The 17,770-nt window shown below is 40.4% G+C and overlaps 1 protein-coding gene across 1 annotated transcript in view; it reads left to right on the top strand.

Moving 5' to 3' along the window:
• Positions 1–17,100, top strand: part of SMC1B (structural maintenance of chromosomes 1B) — an 89,565-nt gene extending 72,465 nt beyond the window's left edge. Inside the window, 8 exon segments of the mRNA XM_076007828.1 lie at positions 1,317–1,470; positions 2,951–3,049; positions 7,576–7,732; positions 8,530–8,684; positions 9,592–9,743; positions 12,429–12,498; positions 15,758–15,868; positions 16,999–17,100. Of these exon segments, the coding sequence (XP_075863943.1) occupies positions 1,317–1,470; positions 2,951–3,049; positions 7,576–7,732; positions 8,530–8,684; positions 9,592–9,743; positions 12,429–12,498; positions 15,758–15,868; positions 16,999–17,100 (1,000 nt within the window).
• The last annotated feature ends 670 nt before the right edge of the window (positions 17,101–17,770 follow it).

Raw genomic sequence — 17,770 nt, forward strand, 5'->3', positions numbered from 1 at the left:
CCTAGTCAGAGTTTTAAACCTGTATATTATCAATTTGAAATTTATTATATGAAGTTGTATTTGAATATGTACCCAATATGTTGTTCTTGGTTCCACATCATACCTTTCAAACATTCTAATTTGGAGGAAAACCAAGAGAGGTGGTTAGCTGTGTAGAGCAAATATTTCTTTTCAGTAGATGAAAACATGAGTCTGTATAGTGAGTACCTTAATCCCCTTTGATACTGGTATTTTCCTGTTGTACAGAAATGCCTTCTAGCGTGTGCAACATAGCATAGAAGGTAAGGAGGTAGAATCTGGAGCCACACTGCCTGGTTTCATATCCCAGCTCTGCTACTTACATAGCATACCTTAATTTTCTCATCAGTAATGGAGATAGTAATAGTGTGTACTAACAGAAGGATTAAATGAGTTACTATTCATATGGCACTTAGAACACTACCTGGCACAAGATAAGTATGTGCTTTTGCCATGATAATGATGAGGACACTTTGAATCAGCTGGTGTGTACCAAAATAGTGCCTGCTTTCTTGTCATGCATCATGATTTACACAATTATAAATGATCAGCCAAAATGAGCACTTTGTTTTTGCTCAGACTCTTGGCATTTCACAATTTTCCTCACTGTCCAAAACTCATCAGTGTTTCAAAATATAGCCAGAAAGTTCTTTGTCTAAGATTTTTGAGTGGAATTTTTTTTACTTTTGTATTTAGAGAGCCTCCTCTCCCCCTTCATATTCTTGAAAACCATATAGGTCTTAATTTCTTCTTTCTTTCTTTTTTTGGGGAGTCCTCTTTCTAGATGTGCTTTAAAATTCCACATCATTTCAATTGGTAAAACTCCAAACCCTCATCTTGAGGTAGAAGGCATTACATTAGTGGTGGTGGTAGTAAAGAAACTTTAGATTATTAGGTGTGTAATGACTTTCTGGCAAGACATTTCTCTTGCTAAGAGACTTTCTCTTGGTTTTAGGTTCTAAAATATAGAGCTTATATCTGAGGAATAAATGCAGCTTGAAAAATGGTACAGATTTAAAAATTAACTAGGAAAGTATGTCTTTGCTAGTCCTGATTAAAGCAGTAATCATGTTTATTAGTAAAAATTGCTCCCTTAGATTAACTAATTACATTCATGGCCTTTCTCAGGAGTGTTAACAATTAAATTACAAGCATTAATGAGAGAACCTCTAGAATTTAGAGCATTTACAAGAAAAAATAATTCTTTTTTTCATATAAGTTTATAACATACATTTTTCTTCCTAGTCCAATGTTATATAATGAGTAAAATCATTTTTATCATATCTGTGTATTTACAGGGAAGTGGGAAAGTTGCAAAAAGAAGCGGTAATCATTCAGACATCTCTTGAACAGAAACGATTAGAGAAGCATAACATGCTACTTGATTGCAAAGTTCAAGACATTGAAATAATTCTTTTGTTGGGGTCATTGGATGACATCATTGAAGTAGAGGTATTCTAGCAAATTAAAAATATGTGCAGCTATATGGAACTTAATGCAGTGCCCTTTGACTGCTTATTCTTCCTTCTTGGAGGAAAAAAGGACAAAACGACTGTCATCCCAGAGGACTAGGCATTTCATTCAGTGCTCTTTTTGTTAATCCACATTTCTTTAGGTCCATAGGATGAACCATTGTTTCTTACCTATATATTAGATACCCAAGAAAAATCAAAGAATTAAAGCTGTTGGAGGCCGGGCACGGTGGCTCACGCCTGTAATCCTAGCTCTCTGGGAGGCCGAGGCGGGAGGATTGCTCGAGGTCAGGAGTTCAAAACCAACCTGAGCAAGAGCAAGACCCCCGTCTCTACTATAAATAGAAAGAAATTAATTGGCCAACTAATATATATACAAAAAATTAGCCGGGCATGGTGGCACATGCCTATAGTCCCAGCTACTCGGGAGGCTGAGGCAGAAGGATCGCTTGAGCCCAGGAGTTTGAGGTTGCTGTGAGGTTGCTGACACCACTGCACTCACTCTAGCTCTGTCTCCAAAAAAAAAAAAAAAAGCTGTTGGAGTGGCCAGGCGGAGGGCTAACACCTGTAATCCTAGCACTCTGGGAGGCTGAGGTGGAAGGATTGCTTGAAGTCAGGAGTTTAAGGTTGCTGTGAGCTAGGCTGACACCACAGCACTCTAGCCCAGGTGACAGAGCAAGATTCTGTCTCAAAAAGAAAAGCTGTTGGAGTTAAGAACATTTTTTGCACAATGAACCACAGGCAGTATGCAAGTCACCTGCCTGTACTCTCATAACATTTTGCATAATGTGTGGAGAGGTCTTGCTCTGCACCTTCACTGCCTGTGTTGTAGTTTTCAGAAGAAACATGCCCTACTGAGTATCTCCAGGTGGTAAGAGTGTGGGGAGAAGTAAGAATGGACACCCAAGAAGTCACAAGATAAAACCAAGGCCTAAAACTAATGGTTGATATGTCCTTGTTGGCCTTTTTTCTTTCTTTTTTTACCACATTTGTATTATATGGGACACTTTAGATTGGTTGGAAGTACAGTTGTCCTTTAGTATCCAAGAGAATTGGTTCCAAGACTCCTTGTGGATACCAAAATCCTCGGATGCTTACGTCCTTATATAAAATGGCATAGTTTTGGCATATAACCTATGCACATCCTCCCATCTACAGGCATACCTTGTTTTATTATGCTTCACCCTATTTCACTTCACAGATAGTTTATTTTTTTACAAATTGAAGGTTGGTGGCAACCCTTTATTGATAAATTCTGTATCATTTTTCCAACAGTATACACTCTTTTCTGTGTCTGTTTCACATTTTGGTAATTCTCATAACATTTCAAACTTTTTCATTATATCTGTTAAGTGCTCTGTAATGTTACTACTATAATTGTTTTGGGGCAGCACATACCATGTCCATATCAGACAGCAGACTTACTTGATAAATGTCGTATATGTTCACATATTTTTCAGATGGGAACTGAAGCAGAAAGTACCCAGGCAACAGTTGATATCTATGAAAAAGAAGAAGCCATCGAAGTAGACTACAGCTCTCTAAGAGAGGATTTGAAGGTAATCAAAAGATTTCTGTTAATACTAACTCACAGTAATATTGACTATTTAAATACTGCAGAATCAGCCAGGCGCGGTGGCTCACGCCTGTAATCCTAGCACTCTGGGAGGCCAAGGCGGGTGGATTGCTCAAGGTTAGGAGTTCAAAACCAGCCTGAGCAAGAGCGAGACCCCGTCTCTACTATAAATAGAAAGAAATTAATTGGCCAACTAATATATATACAAAAAATTAGCCGGGCATGGTGGCGCATGCCTGTAGTCCCAGCTACTTAGGAGGCTGAGGCAGGAGGACCGCTTGAGCCCAGGAGTTTGAGGTTGCTGTGAGCTAGGCTGACGCCACTGCACTCACTCTAGCCTGGGCAACATAGTGAGACTCTGTCTCAAAAATAAAATAAAATAAATAAATACTGCAGAATCATTTTTAGATGATAAATTTAGAGTATAAATTTTTTAAGTAGCTTCCTTAATGGTTTTTGAAGAAATATGCAAAGGAAAAACTTCTGACAACTAATATGTGGGTCTCTTCCACACCAGCAGTTCTCTAATTCTTTGAACAACAACTGGGTATCCTACAATTCAGTTCAATTCTGACATTGTCTACCTGAAGTTAGCATCAGACTCCACAAGTTAAGGGCTCAGTCTCACAGACTGCCTGGTCTTTAGATGCCAGTCACAAGTCCAGGCCTCCTGTACTTCTGCCCAACTGGCTATAATCAGGAGTTCCTGCTTGGATTTGATAATGTGCTAGAATATCTCACAGAACTCAGGGGAATGCTTTATTTACATTCACCCATTTATTATAATGGATATAACTCATGGAACAGCCAAATGGAAAAGATGCATAGGACCAGGTATGGAGAAGGGTTTGTGGCCTCTCTCATACCCTCCAGGCATACCTCTCTCCCAGAGGTCACCAACTCAGACGTTCTTCAAATCCCACTGTTTAGGGATTTTTATGGAAGCTTCTTTACAAAGCCATGAATGATTGAATCATGGGCCATTGGTGGTTGAACTCAGATATTCAGCCCTCCTAAGGAGGGTGCTGAAAGTTCCAACCCTCTAATCACATGGTTTGTCCCCCTGGCTACGAATCCCCATCCATTAAGAACTCATTAGCATAAACTCAGGTGTGGTTTAAAGGGGCTTATTATGAATAACAAATAATGTTCCTCCCACCCCTACTACTCAGGAAGTTCCAAAAGTTTTAGGAGCTCTGTGCCAGGAACAAATATAAACAAGTACAAAAACCAAGTATAAATTTATTACTATATCACCATATCACAAAACAGCAGTAAATAGGTTACTTTTTAAAGAGTTTATATCAGCATTTCTAACTGTGTTCTGTAGAGCACTAGTACCATGAAATGTCTAGGCAAAGAAGTGACAACCCAAATTAAGTGAGTCAAAGATCTCAATCAGTGGAAGTTTATTAAGCCAAAATTTGAGGACATGCCTGTCTGTGCCATCTGTGACCTGTGCTCTCTGAAAAGGGATTTGAGAACTCAGTATTTAAAAGGATAGGGCTTACATGGCCAGGCATGGCAGCTAACTGCCTGCAATCCTAGCACTCCTAGAGGCCGAGGCGGGAGGATGGATCGTTTGAGCTCAGGAATTCCAGACCAGCCTGAGCAAGAGCAAGACCCCGTCTCTACTATAAATAGAAAGAAATTAATAGGCCAACTAAAAATATGTAGAAAAAATTAGCTGAACATGGTGGCTCATGCCTGTAGTCTGAGCTACTTGGGGGGCTGAGGCAGGAGGATTGCTTGAACCTAGGAGTTTGAGGTTGCTGTGAGCTAGGCTGACACCATAGCACTCTAGCCCAGGCAACAGAGCAAGACTCTGTCTCCAAAAAAAAAAAAAGGATAGGGCATACAGAAAGGAAAAGGACAAGGGTGGGCAGTGAGGCAAATGGTTACATTCTTGTGAGACTTTAGTGTCCAGGAAATCTACATTTTACCTAAGATAAGGTGATGCTTAAAGAAAAAAAGAGTGAAGGATGCATCAATTGTGTAGATGTCCCTGGGTAGGGGAAAGAGTGATTGATCGTCTCTTGTCTCTGTTCTGCACCTGGAAGACAAACTTGTAATCAACATTTGTGTGGGATAGAACAGACTTTAGTTTTAGGAGTTAGAATTAGCTTGCAGGCTTTAAGTTATAATTTGCATATCCTTGTTCATGACAGGCCAGAAAGGAGTTTCCTTATGAATGATCTCTGGGAGAAGCCTTATAGATAGATGCCTAAGACCTTTTTCCTTTCTGTGGAGATCTGGCTAATGCATAATGTTAGTAGCAGCTGTTCACATGGAAGGCAGTGACTCAGCCTCCAGGCTTGACTTTTCCTTTTGCATAAAGAGTTGGAGGGTGGCAGGGGTGGGCCTGAGATTTTTATTTTCTTTTACAGAAGAAAAGTTTCTGTGGTCAGCTAATTTTTTTTTTTTTTTTTTTTGAGACAAGAGTCTCACTTTGTTGCCTAGGCTAAAGTGAGTGCTATGGCATCAGCCTAGCTCACAGCAACCTCAAACTCCTGGGCTCAAGCAATCCTGCTGCCTCAGCCTCCCAAGTGGCTGGGACTACAGGCATGTGCCACCATGCCCAGCTAATTTTTTCTGTATATATTAGTTGGCCAATTAATTTCTTTCTATTTATAATAGAGACGGGGTCTCGCTCTTGCTCAGGCTGATTTCGAACTCCTGACCTTGAGTGATCCACCCGCCTCGGCCTCCCAGAGTGCTAGGATTACAGGCGTGAGCCACTGTGCCCAGCCTGTCAGCTTCTTTTTGAGAAAGTCTATTTCCGGCTTGGAGATTCACAATGAATAGTAACGTTTTTGAGAAGTCCTACAATAAACAAAAATAACCAACTACTCCCGCATCCAGGATTTGCCCTGTCAGTGTCCCAATGCAGTAACCTTTGCAGGCACCCTCTCCCAGAGTACCATAGGCGATATTGTGCCAAACCCTTCACAGCTGCAGAGCAGACCTCAAATACAACTTTAATTCAGTTGAATTTAATTTGGTCCCTTTAATTGAGCAGCTCTGGCTCTGTTTCTCAATCATCCCTGTTGCCATACATTTCCCTGTGTGCTGGCTTCATGGAAGCTGCTTCTCTCCTGAGGGCAGAATGACTGCAGCTGTTCTTGGCTTTCCAGCCACACAGCCACAACCTTTAGAGGAGAGGCTGCCTTTTATAGTGGTGCTGTTCTAAAGTTGAAGAAAAGTTTTTCCTACAAAGCCCCAGCAATTGTTCCCTCATCACAGTGGCCTGAATGGGGTCACATGTTCATCATTCCTGAACCAATCTCTACTGAGGGAGGAGGATGGTGGATTTAGCCATAGACCAAGCAGGCCCACCCCTAAGTGCATGGACTGAATAGGAACAAATGGATCTGCCTGGTCTAACGCATGTGCTATGTTATTACAGAAAGGCAAAAGTAGAGAATGGAGGCTGAGTAGCAATATCTACCACATCTTGTAATTTCTTATGTTACCAATATATTCTGTTAGATTTGTTGGACTCTAGTTGTATTTATGGCATCTTTTGGCAATCAGAAATCTTTTCTGTATTCTTCTATTTAGTGCTTTCTCCCTTTGCCTTTGAATTTAGACAGTCCTTGCCCACCTCATTACCAACTAAATTTTTATAAATATTCTTTCCTGTTTATGGTTTTGTTTTCATTTACCTGTATAATTCATCTGAAATGTATTTTAGCATATGGGATGAGGTAAGAATCTAATTTTAAAAAGGTACTCAGATTAACCAGTTTACTCAACAGCATTTTTAAAATAATTCTCTTCCCAGTGAATTAAAGTGTCACTTTTATCATATATTAATTAGCTCCCCTCTGGGAAGTGAAAAAAAAAAATTCCTGGAAGGGCATGCCTACCACACGTTTTCTTTTCCCTCCTCACTCGAGTTAGTTCTGTTCATCATTCAGGTTCCAGGTTGAGTGTTACCCCCTCTAGCTGGATTGCATCCCCTTCTCTCTGCCCCACAGTACCTATGCTTGCCCTAATAGAGGTCTTTTCACTCTGTTGTAAAAGCAGTTTATATTTCTGACTTCCTTGTGAGCTCTTTAAAGGCAAAGACTAAGTAGTTTCCATCATTGAATCCTCAGTGTAATACATAGTAGGTGATCAGTACTTTTTAATAAGCCAGGAAATTAAGGTGATGTATGAATTGTTGCTTTTTAGCCAGATTAAGAAATAAGGAGTTCCAGTCAAAATAGAAGTCTCGGGTTATGAAAAAGTAAAATAAGTTATAAAATTAAAAATAAATAAGGAGGTAAAACATGTTCCAAGAGAGGAGCATATACAACACTGGAGCCATGAAAGAGCAACCTAGGCATCTACAAATATTGCAGCATAACTGTATCTCCAGGCTCAGTGAGGGCTTCAGGGAGGGAAGGAATGGATGCAGAGGGAGCCGCTGGGGGCCGGATGGTGAAGGGCCCCCATGTGTATGCCTTACCTTAGCAGTTTGGATGTAATGGCATGCCAATCAGTGTTGTTCTTTGCCAATAATAGGCTCTACAATCTGATAAAGAAATTGAGGCCCACCTTAGGCTCCTACTGCAGCAAGTAGCATCCCAGGAAGATGTCCTATTGAAGACAGCAGCCCCAAACCTGCGAGCACTGGAGAACTTAAAGACTGTCAAAGACAAGTTCCAAGAATCCACAGATGGTGAAATTCTTTAGTTGTTAACAAGATTATATTCATGGGTGTTTTGATTTTTTAAACACTTGCCAACAGTCCCTCTTGGATTGTGCCTTTTTAAATTATATATCTTTTCCTCTATTGTCTTATATTAACATGTACTTTTAATACTAGATCACTAATTGCTCTCATTTTGAAAAGTGTTCTGCTTTAAAACAGATTTATTGGCTGGCCTGGTGTCTCACACCTGTAACCCCAGAACTTTAGGAAGCTGAGGTGGGGGGATTGTTTGATCCCAGGAGTCTGAGACCAGCCAGAGCACCATACTGAGACCATGCCCCTACAAAAAAATTTTAAAAATTAGCCAGGTGTGGTGACATACACCTATAATGGCAGCTACTAGGGAGGCTGAGGTGGGAGGATCTCCTGAGATCAGGAGTTTCAGGTTGCTGTGAACTGTGATCACACCACTATGCTCTAGCCTGGGCAATAACGTGAAATCCTGTCTCAAAAACAAAAAAAAAACAGGTTTATTGGTTATTTTAAAAATGTATATATTTTTTCATAACAGCAAAATAGGCATATTAAATATTCTATCAGAACTTGTCACTATTATTTAGAAATTAGCCCTATTAAAAAAAGGGCTCATCGATTTTAAGAACCATCCTCTTGGAGCTAAATTAATAGTCGAGGTATTGTGAAGGTAGATTTACTCAAGACAATCAAACTCAAAATCCAGTTTTGAAAATATTTCATGCTTTAAAGTTCACATAAAAGAATTTCCTTAATGGTCTCCAAAATAAAGAACATTGATTTTCTCTTAGCTTTTGAGGCCAGCAGAAAAGAAGCCAGAATGTGTAGGCAAGAGTTTGAACAGGTGAAAAAAAGGAGATATGATCTTTTCAGCCAGTGTTTTGAGCACGTCTCAATCTCAATTGATCAGATCTACAAGAAGCTCTGCAGAAACAACAGTGCCCAAGTATGTATTTTTCACCCCCAAATGCTAGTGGGAATTTTCTGTTTTATTGGTGGTGTGGCTTTTTTTTTTCCTGGTGGGAAATAACCACAGCCACATTATTTTAGTGACTCACGGGGCAAAGTCAGATGAAGGTTGGTTATCTAATGACCTGTGTTCTAGATCCCTTTCACTCTACACTGGCCAGCCTGGACAAGTCTAAACATCTCCAGGCCTGTTTCTTCATCTGAAAAATAAGTGACTTAATTAATTTGGTTTCCAAGTTCTCTCCAGATCTGAAACTCTGCTGTCTGGTGCTAATTTGGTTTTATAGAACTGTGGGCCCCTGTGGTGAAGGAGGGACAGTGTAGGGAATCTTGGGAAGATGACTGATCTGTGGAGTTGGCCAAAGTAACAAAGGAGAGGGAAAGAACTAAAGGCAGGATTCAAATCCATATGTGATAGTCCCTTTGCTATAACCACCTCTATTCCATTATCAATATCCATAATTTATTTTCAGTAAAGACAGACTAAAATAAACCCATTAACTCCTTGAGAATAACGATTCATCACTGCATCGACAGTACCTGGCCCATGATAGGTTTTCAGTAAATGTTTGATGAGCAGACCAGTTAATGAATTGAATGAAGACTGTTTTTTAAGACTGTGGTACATGTTGCCAAGGTTTGCATGGCAGTCTGGTGGAAAGGCCTGATTCTCAGGTATGTTAGAATGTTTTCCTCTACCCAGACAACCCTGTTGTCTGTGATTACATGTAGAACTAAATACATTATTTACAGGCATTGGTATTTTTCCATCAAAACTGAAGAAAACCTAACCAACAGACTATTTTGTAGTTAAACTCTACTGCAACCCTAAGTTGAAATTTACTGGTTTGCTTTTCTGATATTGCAAAATAAATGTGTTTCAGGCATTTCTTAGTCCAGAGAATCCTGAAGAACCTTACTTGGAAGGAATTAGCTATAACTGTGTGGCCCCGGGCAAACGGTTTATGCCAATGGACAATTTGTCAGGGGGAGAAAAGTGTGTGGCAGCCTTGGCTCTCCTGTTTGCTGTGCACAGGTAAGTCACAGCAAGCTGTTCAGTTTCTAGCAGGGCAGAGGCCAAGTGGAACTTCCTACAGATCTATGTGCTGTTTGTCTTTATTGACATTTAGCAAATGTGATATACAACTATTTTCTAATTCATTTATTAGCTAATTCATTTATGTTTTAGGCCTACAATAATTTAGACAGCAAATTTAAGAGAGAGTTCAATTTTTGACAGATTTTTATTCACTTTCTATTATCAATGACTACTAATATTCCAGATTTATAGAAAAGAATAAAAAAAATTAGAATTGACAGATATCAGGATTGCCAAAAAAATAAACCAACAAACCCAAAATACCCCAACTTATATATTATTTTCCTGATCCATATTCAGAGATCTGCTGTTTAGTAAAGAATGTTAAGCAAAGTATTTCTTCTAAAAAAAATAACCTCCTTATTTCCACTGATGATGGTGGCACTGTTTCTTTGTAAAATAAATCAAGAAACAAAAAATTAACTAAAATTAAGTGAACGACTTAAGTCATTTAACATTCACAGCATTAGGTGGGGTGTGGTGGCTCACGCCTATAATCCCAGCACTCTGGGAGGCTGAGGTGGGCGGATTGCTTGAGGTCAGGAGTTCGAAACCAGCCTGAGCGAGAGTGAGACCCTGTCTCTACTATAAATAGAAAGAAATTAAAATATAAAAATATATAGAAATAAAAATATATAGAAAAAATTAGCCGGGCATGGTGGCACATGCCTGTAGTCCCAGCTACTCGGGAGGCTGAGGCAGGAGGATCGCTTGAGTCCAGGAGTCTGAGGTTGCTGAGAGCTAGGCTGACGCCAGGGCACTCAGTCTAGCCTGGGCAACAGAGAGACTCTGTCTCAAAAAAAAAAAAAAAAAAAAAAAAAAAACATTTACAGCATTAGATGAAGACCTAAGGTATAGATGAAACTGCCTCTCTATTTCTGTGACCAGGAATGTAAACATACAAGAGCTTGACAATTGTTTTTCCTGGTCCCCAGAAGGAAAAGGAATAGGCTACCACAGGAAAGGAAGAGAAGACCATATGGCAAGGGGACTGTGGGATTTGTTCAGAGCAGCAGGCTCTGAGGGGAGAGGGGGAGGGGAGAGGGGAGGCTGCTCTGAACAAATAATCTAAGCAGAATAGAATGGTCGCTAGGTGGCACCCCTTCCATTTATTCAGCAGATACCTACTGAATACTTACTGTGTGCCAGGTGCTATTGCAGGCACTGGGGAGATAGCTGTGGACAAAACAAAGTAACTACCTCAAAGATACTTAAGTTGAGGAACACAATAAATAAGGTAAATTAGTAAACTAATTCTCTAATATAGAGAATAAAACAAATAAAAGTGGAGGATGGAGATAGTAAGTGGCAGGGAGGGGTCTGCAGTATTAAAGAGAGTCATCAGGGAGGGCCTATTTCAGCAAAGATTTGAAGGAACTAGGGGAGCAAGTCATGTGAATAGGGAAGAATATTCTTTTTCTTTTTTTTTTTTTTTTTTGGAGACAGAGTCTCGCTTTGTTGTCCAGGCTAGAGTGAGTGCCATGGCGTCAGCCTAGCTCACAGCAACCTCAAACTCCTGGGCTCCAGTGATCCTTCTGCCTCAGCCTCCCGGGTAGCTGGGACTACAGGCATGCGCCACCATGCCCGGCTAATTTTTTATATATATATCAGTTGGCCAATTAATTTCTTTCTATTTATAGTAGAGACGGGGTCTCGCTCTTGCTCAGGCTGGTTTTGAACTCCTGACCTTGAGCAATCCGCCCGCCTCGGCCTCCCAAGAGCTAGGATTACAGGCGTGAGCCACAGCGCCCGGCCTCTTTTTTTTTTTTTTTTTTTTTTTTTTTTTTTGAGACAGTCTCACTCTGTTGCCCAGGCTAGAGTGCCGTGGCATCAGCCTAGCTCACAGCAACCTCAAACTCCTGGGCTCAAGTGATCCTTCTGCCTCACCCTCCCAAGTAGCTGGGACTATAGGCATGCGCCACCATGCCCGGCTAATTTTTACATATATATATATATATATATATATTTTTTTTTTTTTTTTTTTTAGTTGTCCAGCTAATTTCTTTCTATTTTTTAGTAGAGACAGGGTCTTGCTCTTGCCCAGGCTGGTTTCAAACTTCTGAGCTCAAACGATCCTCCTGCCTCGGCCTCCCAGAGTGCCGACGAAGACCAGCCTCTGCAAGAGCAGGACCCCTTCTCTACTAAAAAATAGAAAGAAATTAGCCAGGCAATTAAAATGGAAAAAATTAGCCGGGCATGGTGGCAGCTACTCAGGAGGCTGAGGCAGGAGGATGGCTTAAGCCCAGGAGTTTGAGGTTGCTGTGAGCTAGGCTGACACCACGGCACTCTAGCCTGGGCAACAGTGTGAGACTCCATCTCAAAAAAAAAAGTTACCAGAAAAAACTCAGAAGCCATGGGTGGAACTAGAGTGTATCACCCATACGTCACAGAGCAGTGTTTCAAAAAGGAAGTGACAGCCCAAATACTTCTTACATGTAGATCATAAAGGATGCACGCTGATAACTGAGCACTGAATTTAAGAACATGAAGATCATTTATTACATAGACAAAAGTATCCAAAATAATGTGTTTTATTCCTTCCAAATACTGTTAATCCTTTCGTCTAAGTCTTTGTAAAACAAATAGAAAATTGTAACTTACTCGATTGTAATTTTTTTCTAGTTTTCGGCCTGCTCCATTCTTTGTTTTAGATGAAGTGGATGCAGCCCTGGACAATACTAACATCGGCAAAGTAAGTTAATTTCTGCTTAATTTTCAATAGAATGTCTACAATTCAGGGATCATGTTGCAGTCAGAAGGCAGTTATCCTGAACAAAAACGGTTGTGGGACAAGCAATGAAAATTGCTGATTAAAAATCAATACTTTTGGCCAGGCGTGGTGGCTTACGCCTGTAATCCTAGCACTCTGGGAGGCCGAGGCGGGCGGATTGCTCCAGGTCAGGAGTTTGAAACCAGCCTGAGCAAGAGCGAGACCCCGTCTCTACTATAAATAGAAAGAAATTAATTGGCCAACTAATATATATATACAAAAAATTAGCCGGGCATGGTGGCGCATGCCTGTAGTCCCAGCTACTAGGGAGGCTGAGGCAGGAGGATTGCTTGAGCCCAGGAGTTTGAGGTTGCTGTGAGCTAGGCTGATGCCACAGCACGCACTCTAGCCTGGGCAACAAAGTGAGACTCTGTCTCAAAAAAAAAAAAAAAAATCAATACTTTTGGCCAAGTGCGGTGCCTCATGCCTGTAATTCTAGCACTCTGGGAGGCCGAGGCAGGTGGATAGTTTGAGCTCAGGAGCTCGAGACCAGCCTGAGCAAGAGCGAGACCCTGTCTCTACTAAAAATAGAATGAAATTGGTCAAGTTAAAAATATATAGAAAAAAAATTAGCTGGGCATGGTAGCGCATGCCTGTAGTCCCAGCTACTCGGGAGGCTGAGGCAGTAGGATCACTTAAGCCCAGGAGATTGAGGTTGCTGTGAGTGAGGCTGATGCCACGGCACTCATTCTAGCCTGGGCAACAAAGCGAGACTCTGTCTCAAAAAAGAAAATCAATACTTTTAAAATCCAAGCTAAATATCTAACAAGATGATGATTTAGGGTAGTTTTCATTCAAGGTTTAGAGGACCCTCAAGAGTTGATGGGCAGTCAACACAGGGGGTCAAATGAGGATCACTGCATTACCCACAGCATTACTACTGGCATAACTTGCTTCTCCCCAAATCTAGATACTGGGAATTAGAGGATTGCTAATAGCAGGCCTCGTGGCAAACAGGTCTATTTGGTCTTACGGATCAAATTCATTGTTTAATAAAGTCTAAAAACATGTTCTAAAGGAATTAAATTTTAAATTCTACCTCCCCAATTTTATCAAAATGTATCCAATTACTTTACTTGTACATGATCCTACTCTCAGTCTTTGAAACAATGAAAGAACTAAGGAAACAGTTTCATTCTTGAGAATTAAATTTTAGTCAGCCCTGAAAGATCAGTGAGTGGGTAAATATACAGAGCCCACCTTAAAGAGCCCAGCTCTCAGTCCACACATCTTGACTGTAACTAGATTGATTTTGAATGTAAGAATGGGGTCAGCCATGGAACATGAACCAAGGATGGAGGCAAACTGCCCAGAGGAGGGGTAGCTCCAGCCTACAGAGCTCTGGTATGCTGGTACTACTGCCGTGTTTAGAGATGGATGAATCAGACTTTCCTGGTTCTGATTCCAGGCCCATCCATCTTCCATAAGTGACTGAGCTTTGCATTTATGGCTGCTCACAGGGAGGCTACTCTGGTCATGCTGACAGATTCTCTCTCTCATTGCTTATTTGTAAATTGGCATTCTGGTTTATAACCTAATCTTGTGAGGTTGGTTAATGAGCCCACCCTGAGAGATGTTTTCACTCTTAGGGTGCTGCCCAGCAGGTTCTGCACCTCTGAAGCTGTCCTCCCTGATTTCTCAGTCTCACGTGAAATACCTGAGTTGGGGGACATGAGTAGCTGCAGCCTGAGGGTACCTTCTAATGGCATCAGCATAGTCTTTCACCATTCCCCAAGTTGTATTCATCTAACCCAAATCTAAGGCTGTTTTTAACATGGCAAGAATGTCCTATCAACTCCATACTCCCAAAAAGGCTGCCAGAGATTCATGGTGGAGGAAGAAAACACAGCAACAAAAGAACATCTTGATTTATCTCTTGAATACCAGCCAGTCTGAATCAGGTGACTGGATTCCATGACCTGACTCATTTGGGAGAAATATCCCCTTAGGAGGTTAATTTTGGCACTTTGTGTCCCAGATCTTGTGGGGAAAAAATCTTTGTGGATAAATCATTTCTTGGTTGCATTTAAGGCATCTGTATCTTCTAAATGTGATACCTGACGTTAGATGTTTGCATTGGTGGCATCTCCAGGTGTTAGGTCTTGAGGACTCCTATTAGTACCCTCCTGTGTATTAAAACCTCTTAATTTCCTTTATCCTTTTGAGATTTATTTCCTGACACTATTGCTGAATTGATATGAGCCAACTATGAAGTAGTCTCCATGCCCTTCTGTGATCAAGGTGCAGAACATTTATAATGGGCAACTCTCCACACAAAGTGCATGCCGAACAGCTTTGCATCTCGTCTGCTTTTCCTGTGACTCTCCTTAGACCGTTCTTTAGTCCTGCGTCACAGTGGCTACTACATTAGCTCTAATGCTGGAGTCCCTTCTGCGGATTCAGCCTCGTAGCCATGGGCAGTTTTCTTCCTATCTTGTCATTCACCATAGCTAAAGACTTGTTCCTCAACTGAAACTGCCATTCCTGCTTCCAAAGCTTGTGCCCTTAGTATCTTGTGTGCAGTCAGAACCAATACACACGGAGAAGGTCCACTCCAGGCCCTCAGAGAGATCTAGGGAGTTGGTATCTTGTGAGACTGTTGATGGTTTGAGTCTAAGTTCTTCTTTCATTCTCCAAGTTCTGAGTAGTTTGTTCACTAAGACTCATTTATGTTGAGTCTGTTTTGGTTATTCTCATTTTCCTTGGAATTGAGCTTCCTAAAGGAGCCTGGAGACCACCTCTACCCCAGTGACTTAATTATGGATTATGCATACATACCTAACTGCCTTATCTTTCCCATCTTCAGGCTTTGAGCTGGTAAAATAGGCAGTTGGAAAGTTAAATACCAGCCCTCTTCACCCTCAAAAAATATCCTGAGTGGTAGTTTTTGTTTTGTTATAAAGGCTGATTACATATTCATGATAGTATCTTAAGGTGAAGCTTTATCCTTTAAAATGTTCTTAAAAGTTTAATCATAGATTTAACAAATTCATTATTTTTACTTAGCTCTTTTAGAATCTAAGCTATTTCCATTTCTGCAGTTATGGTGAATTTACTGAATTACCAGAAAGGCAGGTCTTTGTCACCTAAAATGGGCAAACTCAAGACAATGCAAAATCACTGTCCCCAGAACCCAAACAAGGCCTTTTCTTGCTAGTGAAATGTGTTTATTTCCTCCCAGGTGTCAAGTTACATCAAAGAGCAGACTCAAGAACAGTTTCAGATGATAATCATTTCCCTAAAAGAAGAGTTCTATTCCAAAGCTGATGCACTAATAGGCATCTATCCAGAGGTAAAGATAAATTCAGAGGCGGAGAGGAGTGGCCACTGTAAACTCCCCATAGCACCCTGACAGCTACACATCTTCCTTTTATAATTAAAAATTCCAGGCAGGAGTGGTGGCTCACGCCTGTAATCCTAGCACTCTGAGAGGCCAAGGCGGGAGGATTGCTTGAGCTCAGGAGTTGAGACCAGCCTGAGCAAGAGCGAGACCCCATCTCTACTATAAATAGAAAAAAATTAGCCAAACAACTAAAAATAGAAAAACATTAGCCAGGCATGGTGGCACGTGCCTGTAGTCCCAGCTACTCAGGAGGTTGAGGCAGTAGGACTGCTTGAGCCCAGGAGTTTGAGGTTGCTGTGAGGTAGACTAATGCCACACCACTCTAGCCTGGGCTACAGAAGTGAGACTCTGACTCAAAAAAAAAAAAAAAATCCAAATGAAGTCTGAGGCTTAAATGATTTTTTAATCAAAATTTAGAAGTAACTAGTCAGATTATTTTCCTATGATAGTACATAGAGATTTAAGATATATTTTAAGCGAAAGAAGCAAATGGAAAGTTACAGAAGAGTGTATTAGTTTCATTTTGTAAAATAGTACTCATTAATTTACAGAGTAAACTGTTAATATTGTATTTCATGTTTCTGTAATGTTTTAAACAAAAAACAAATGCACTGTAGTAGAACAAGGAGCCATTTATCTTCCAAAAATATCAGAGGAAAAAACAAATTCACTAGAAGTTTCAAGTTGTATAGTAAATTTTAGAATTTGAACACACCTTTAAGCCACTCAGAAATACTTACCTGAGCTAATGGAGTAGAGCAACTAATTCAAGTCATCCATTTTTGGATAATTTTTACTTCCTGAGGTTTCCTTTAAGCAAAAATAAAAATTAATTTACCTTCCTATGCCTACCAAATGTTAGACGACTACCTGGAAACATGCTTCAAGAGAAATGGAAATTCTCCTACCAGATAATACAGAAAAAACCTGATATAAATGCAGATAATTGATACCTTTTGGATATAAGAAGGTTCCTTTTCAATGCAAATCCAGGCTCAATAATGGTCCTTACTTTACTTTAATACTTTTTCCCTAATTAGAAGAACTGAATTTTTTCACTTGTCTTCTCTCCATTTCAGCAAGATGACTGCATGTTCAGCAGAGTTTTGACTCTAGATCTTTCTCAGTATCCAAACACTGAAGGTCGAGAAAGCAGCAAGAGCCATCGAGAGTCCTCTTAGGAACTGGTGTGCCCTCGAGCAGCCAGCAGCCTTGTAGAGGTCAGGTGCATCACTGTTCCGTCCCCTCTGATATCCCAACAGCTCCAGCCAGTGTGCCATTTAAGGAAAATCACAGTTGTTTTAGCCAAAGAGGCTATAGCTCACTTCAGTTAAGGAGTATTCCGGCCCCATTCCAGTAATCTTCACTCTGGTCTTGCCTCGTACCTTTAAGTACACTTTAAGGAAATTCTTTTGTAAATGTACTAGTTATAGGATGGTTAATAAGTTGTTGAACCTGGCTTTTAAAGAAATTGTTTCAGACAAACTTTGTCAATATTGAAAATATCAATAAAAATATTCTAATTTCAGATGTCTCCAGTGTACCATTTTAGAAGCCAAAAAAGTTTTAATGATGAAATTGATTATATCTGCTTCAATGCAATCTAAATTTTTCTGAGTATAATTTCTGTGAAGGAAATATTGAAGAATACAAGCTTTCTCAAGAGCTGACTTCACTTAAAAATATATGAATAGGAAAGAAAGTCGCACACTTTTCAATAATACTTCATTTCCATTTCAAAATGGGGCAAGACAATTCTGGGGTGATCTTCTCTTTAAGATTGCTTTGGTGAGGCTGGGCACAGTGGTTCACACCTATAATCCTAGCACTCTGGGAGGCCGAGGCAGGCGG

The sequence above is a fragment of the Microcebus murinus genome, chromosome 10 (assembly GCF_040939455.1).
Source record: "Microcebus murinus isolate Inina chromosome 10, M.murinus_Inina_mat1.0, whole genome shotgun sequence".
Classification (NCBI taxonomy): domain Eukaryota; kingdom Metazoa; phylum Chordata; class Mammalia; order Primates; family Cheirogaleidae; genus Microcebus; species Microcebus murinus.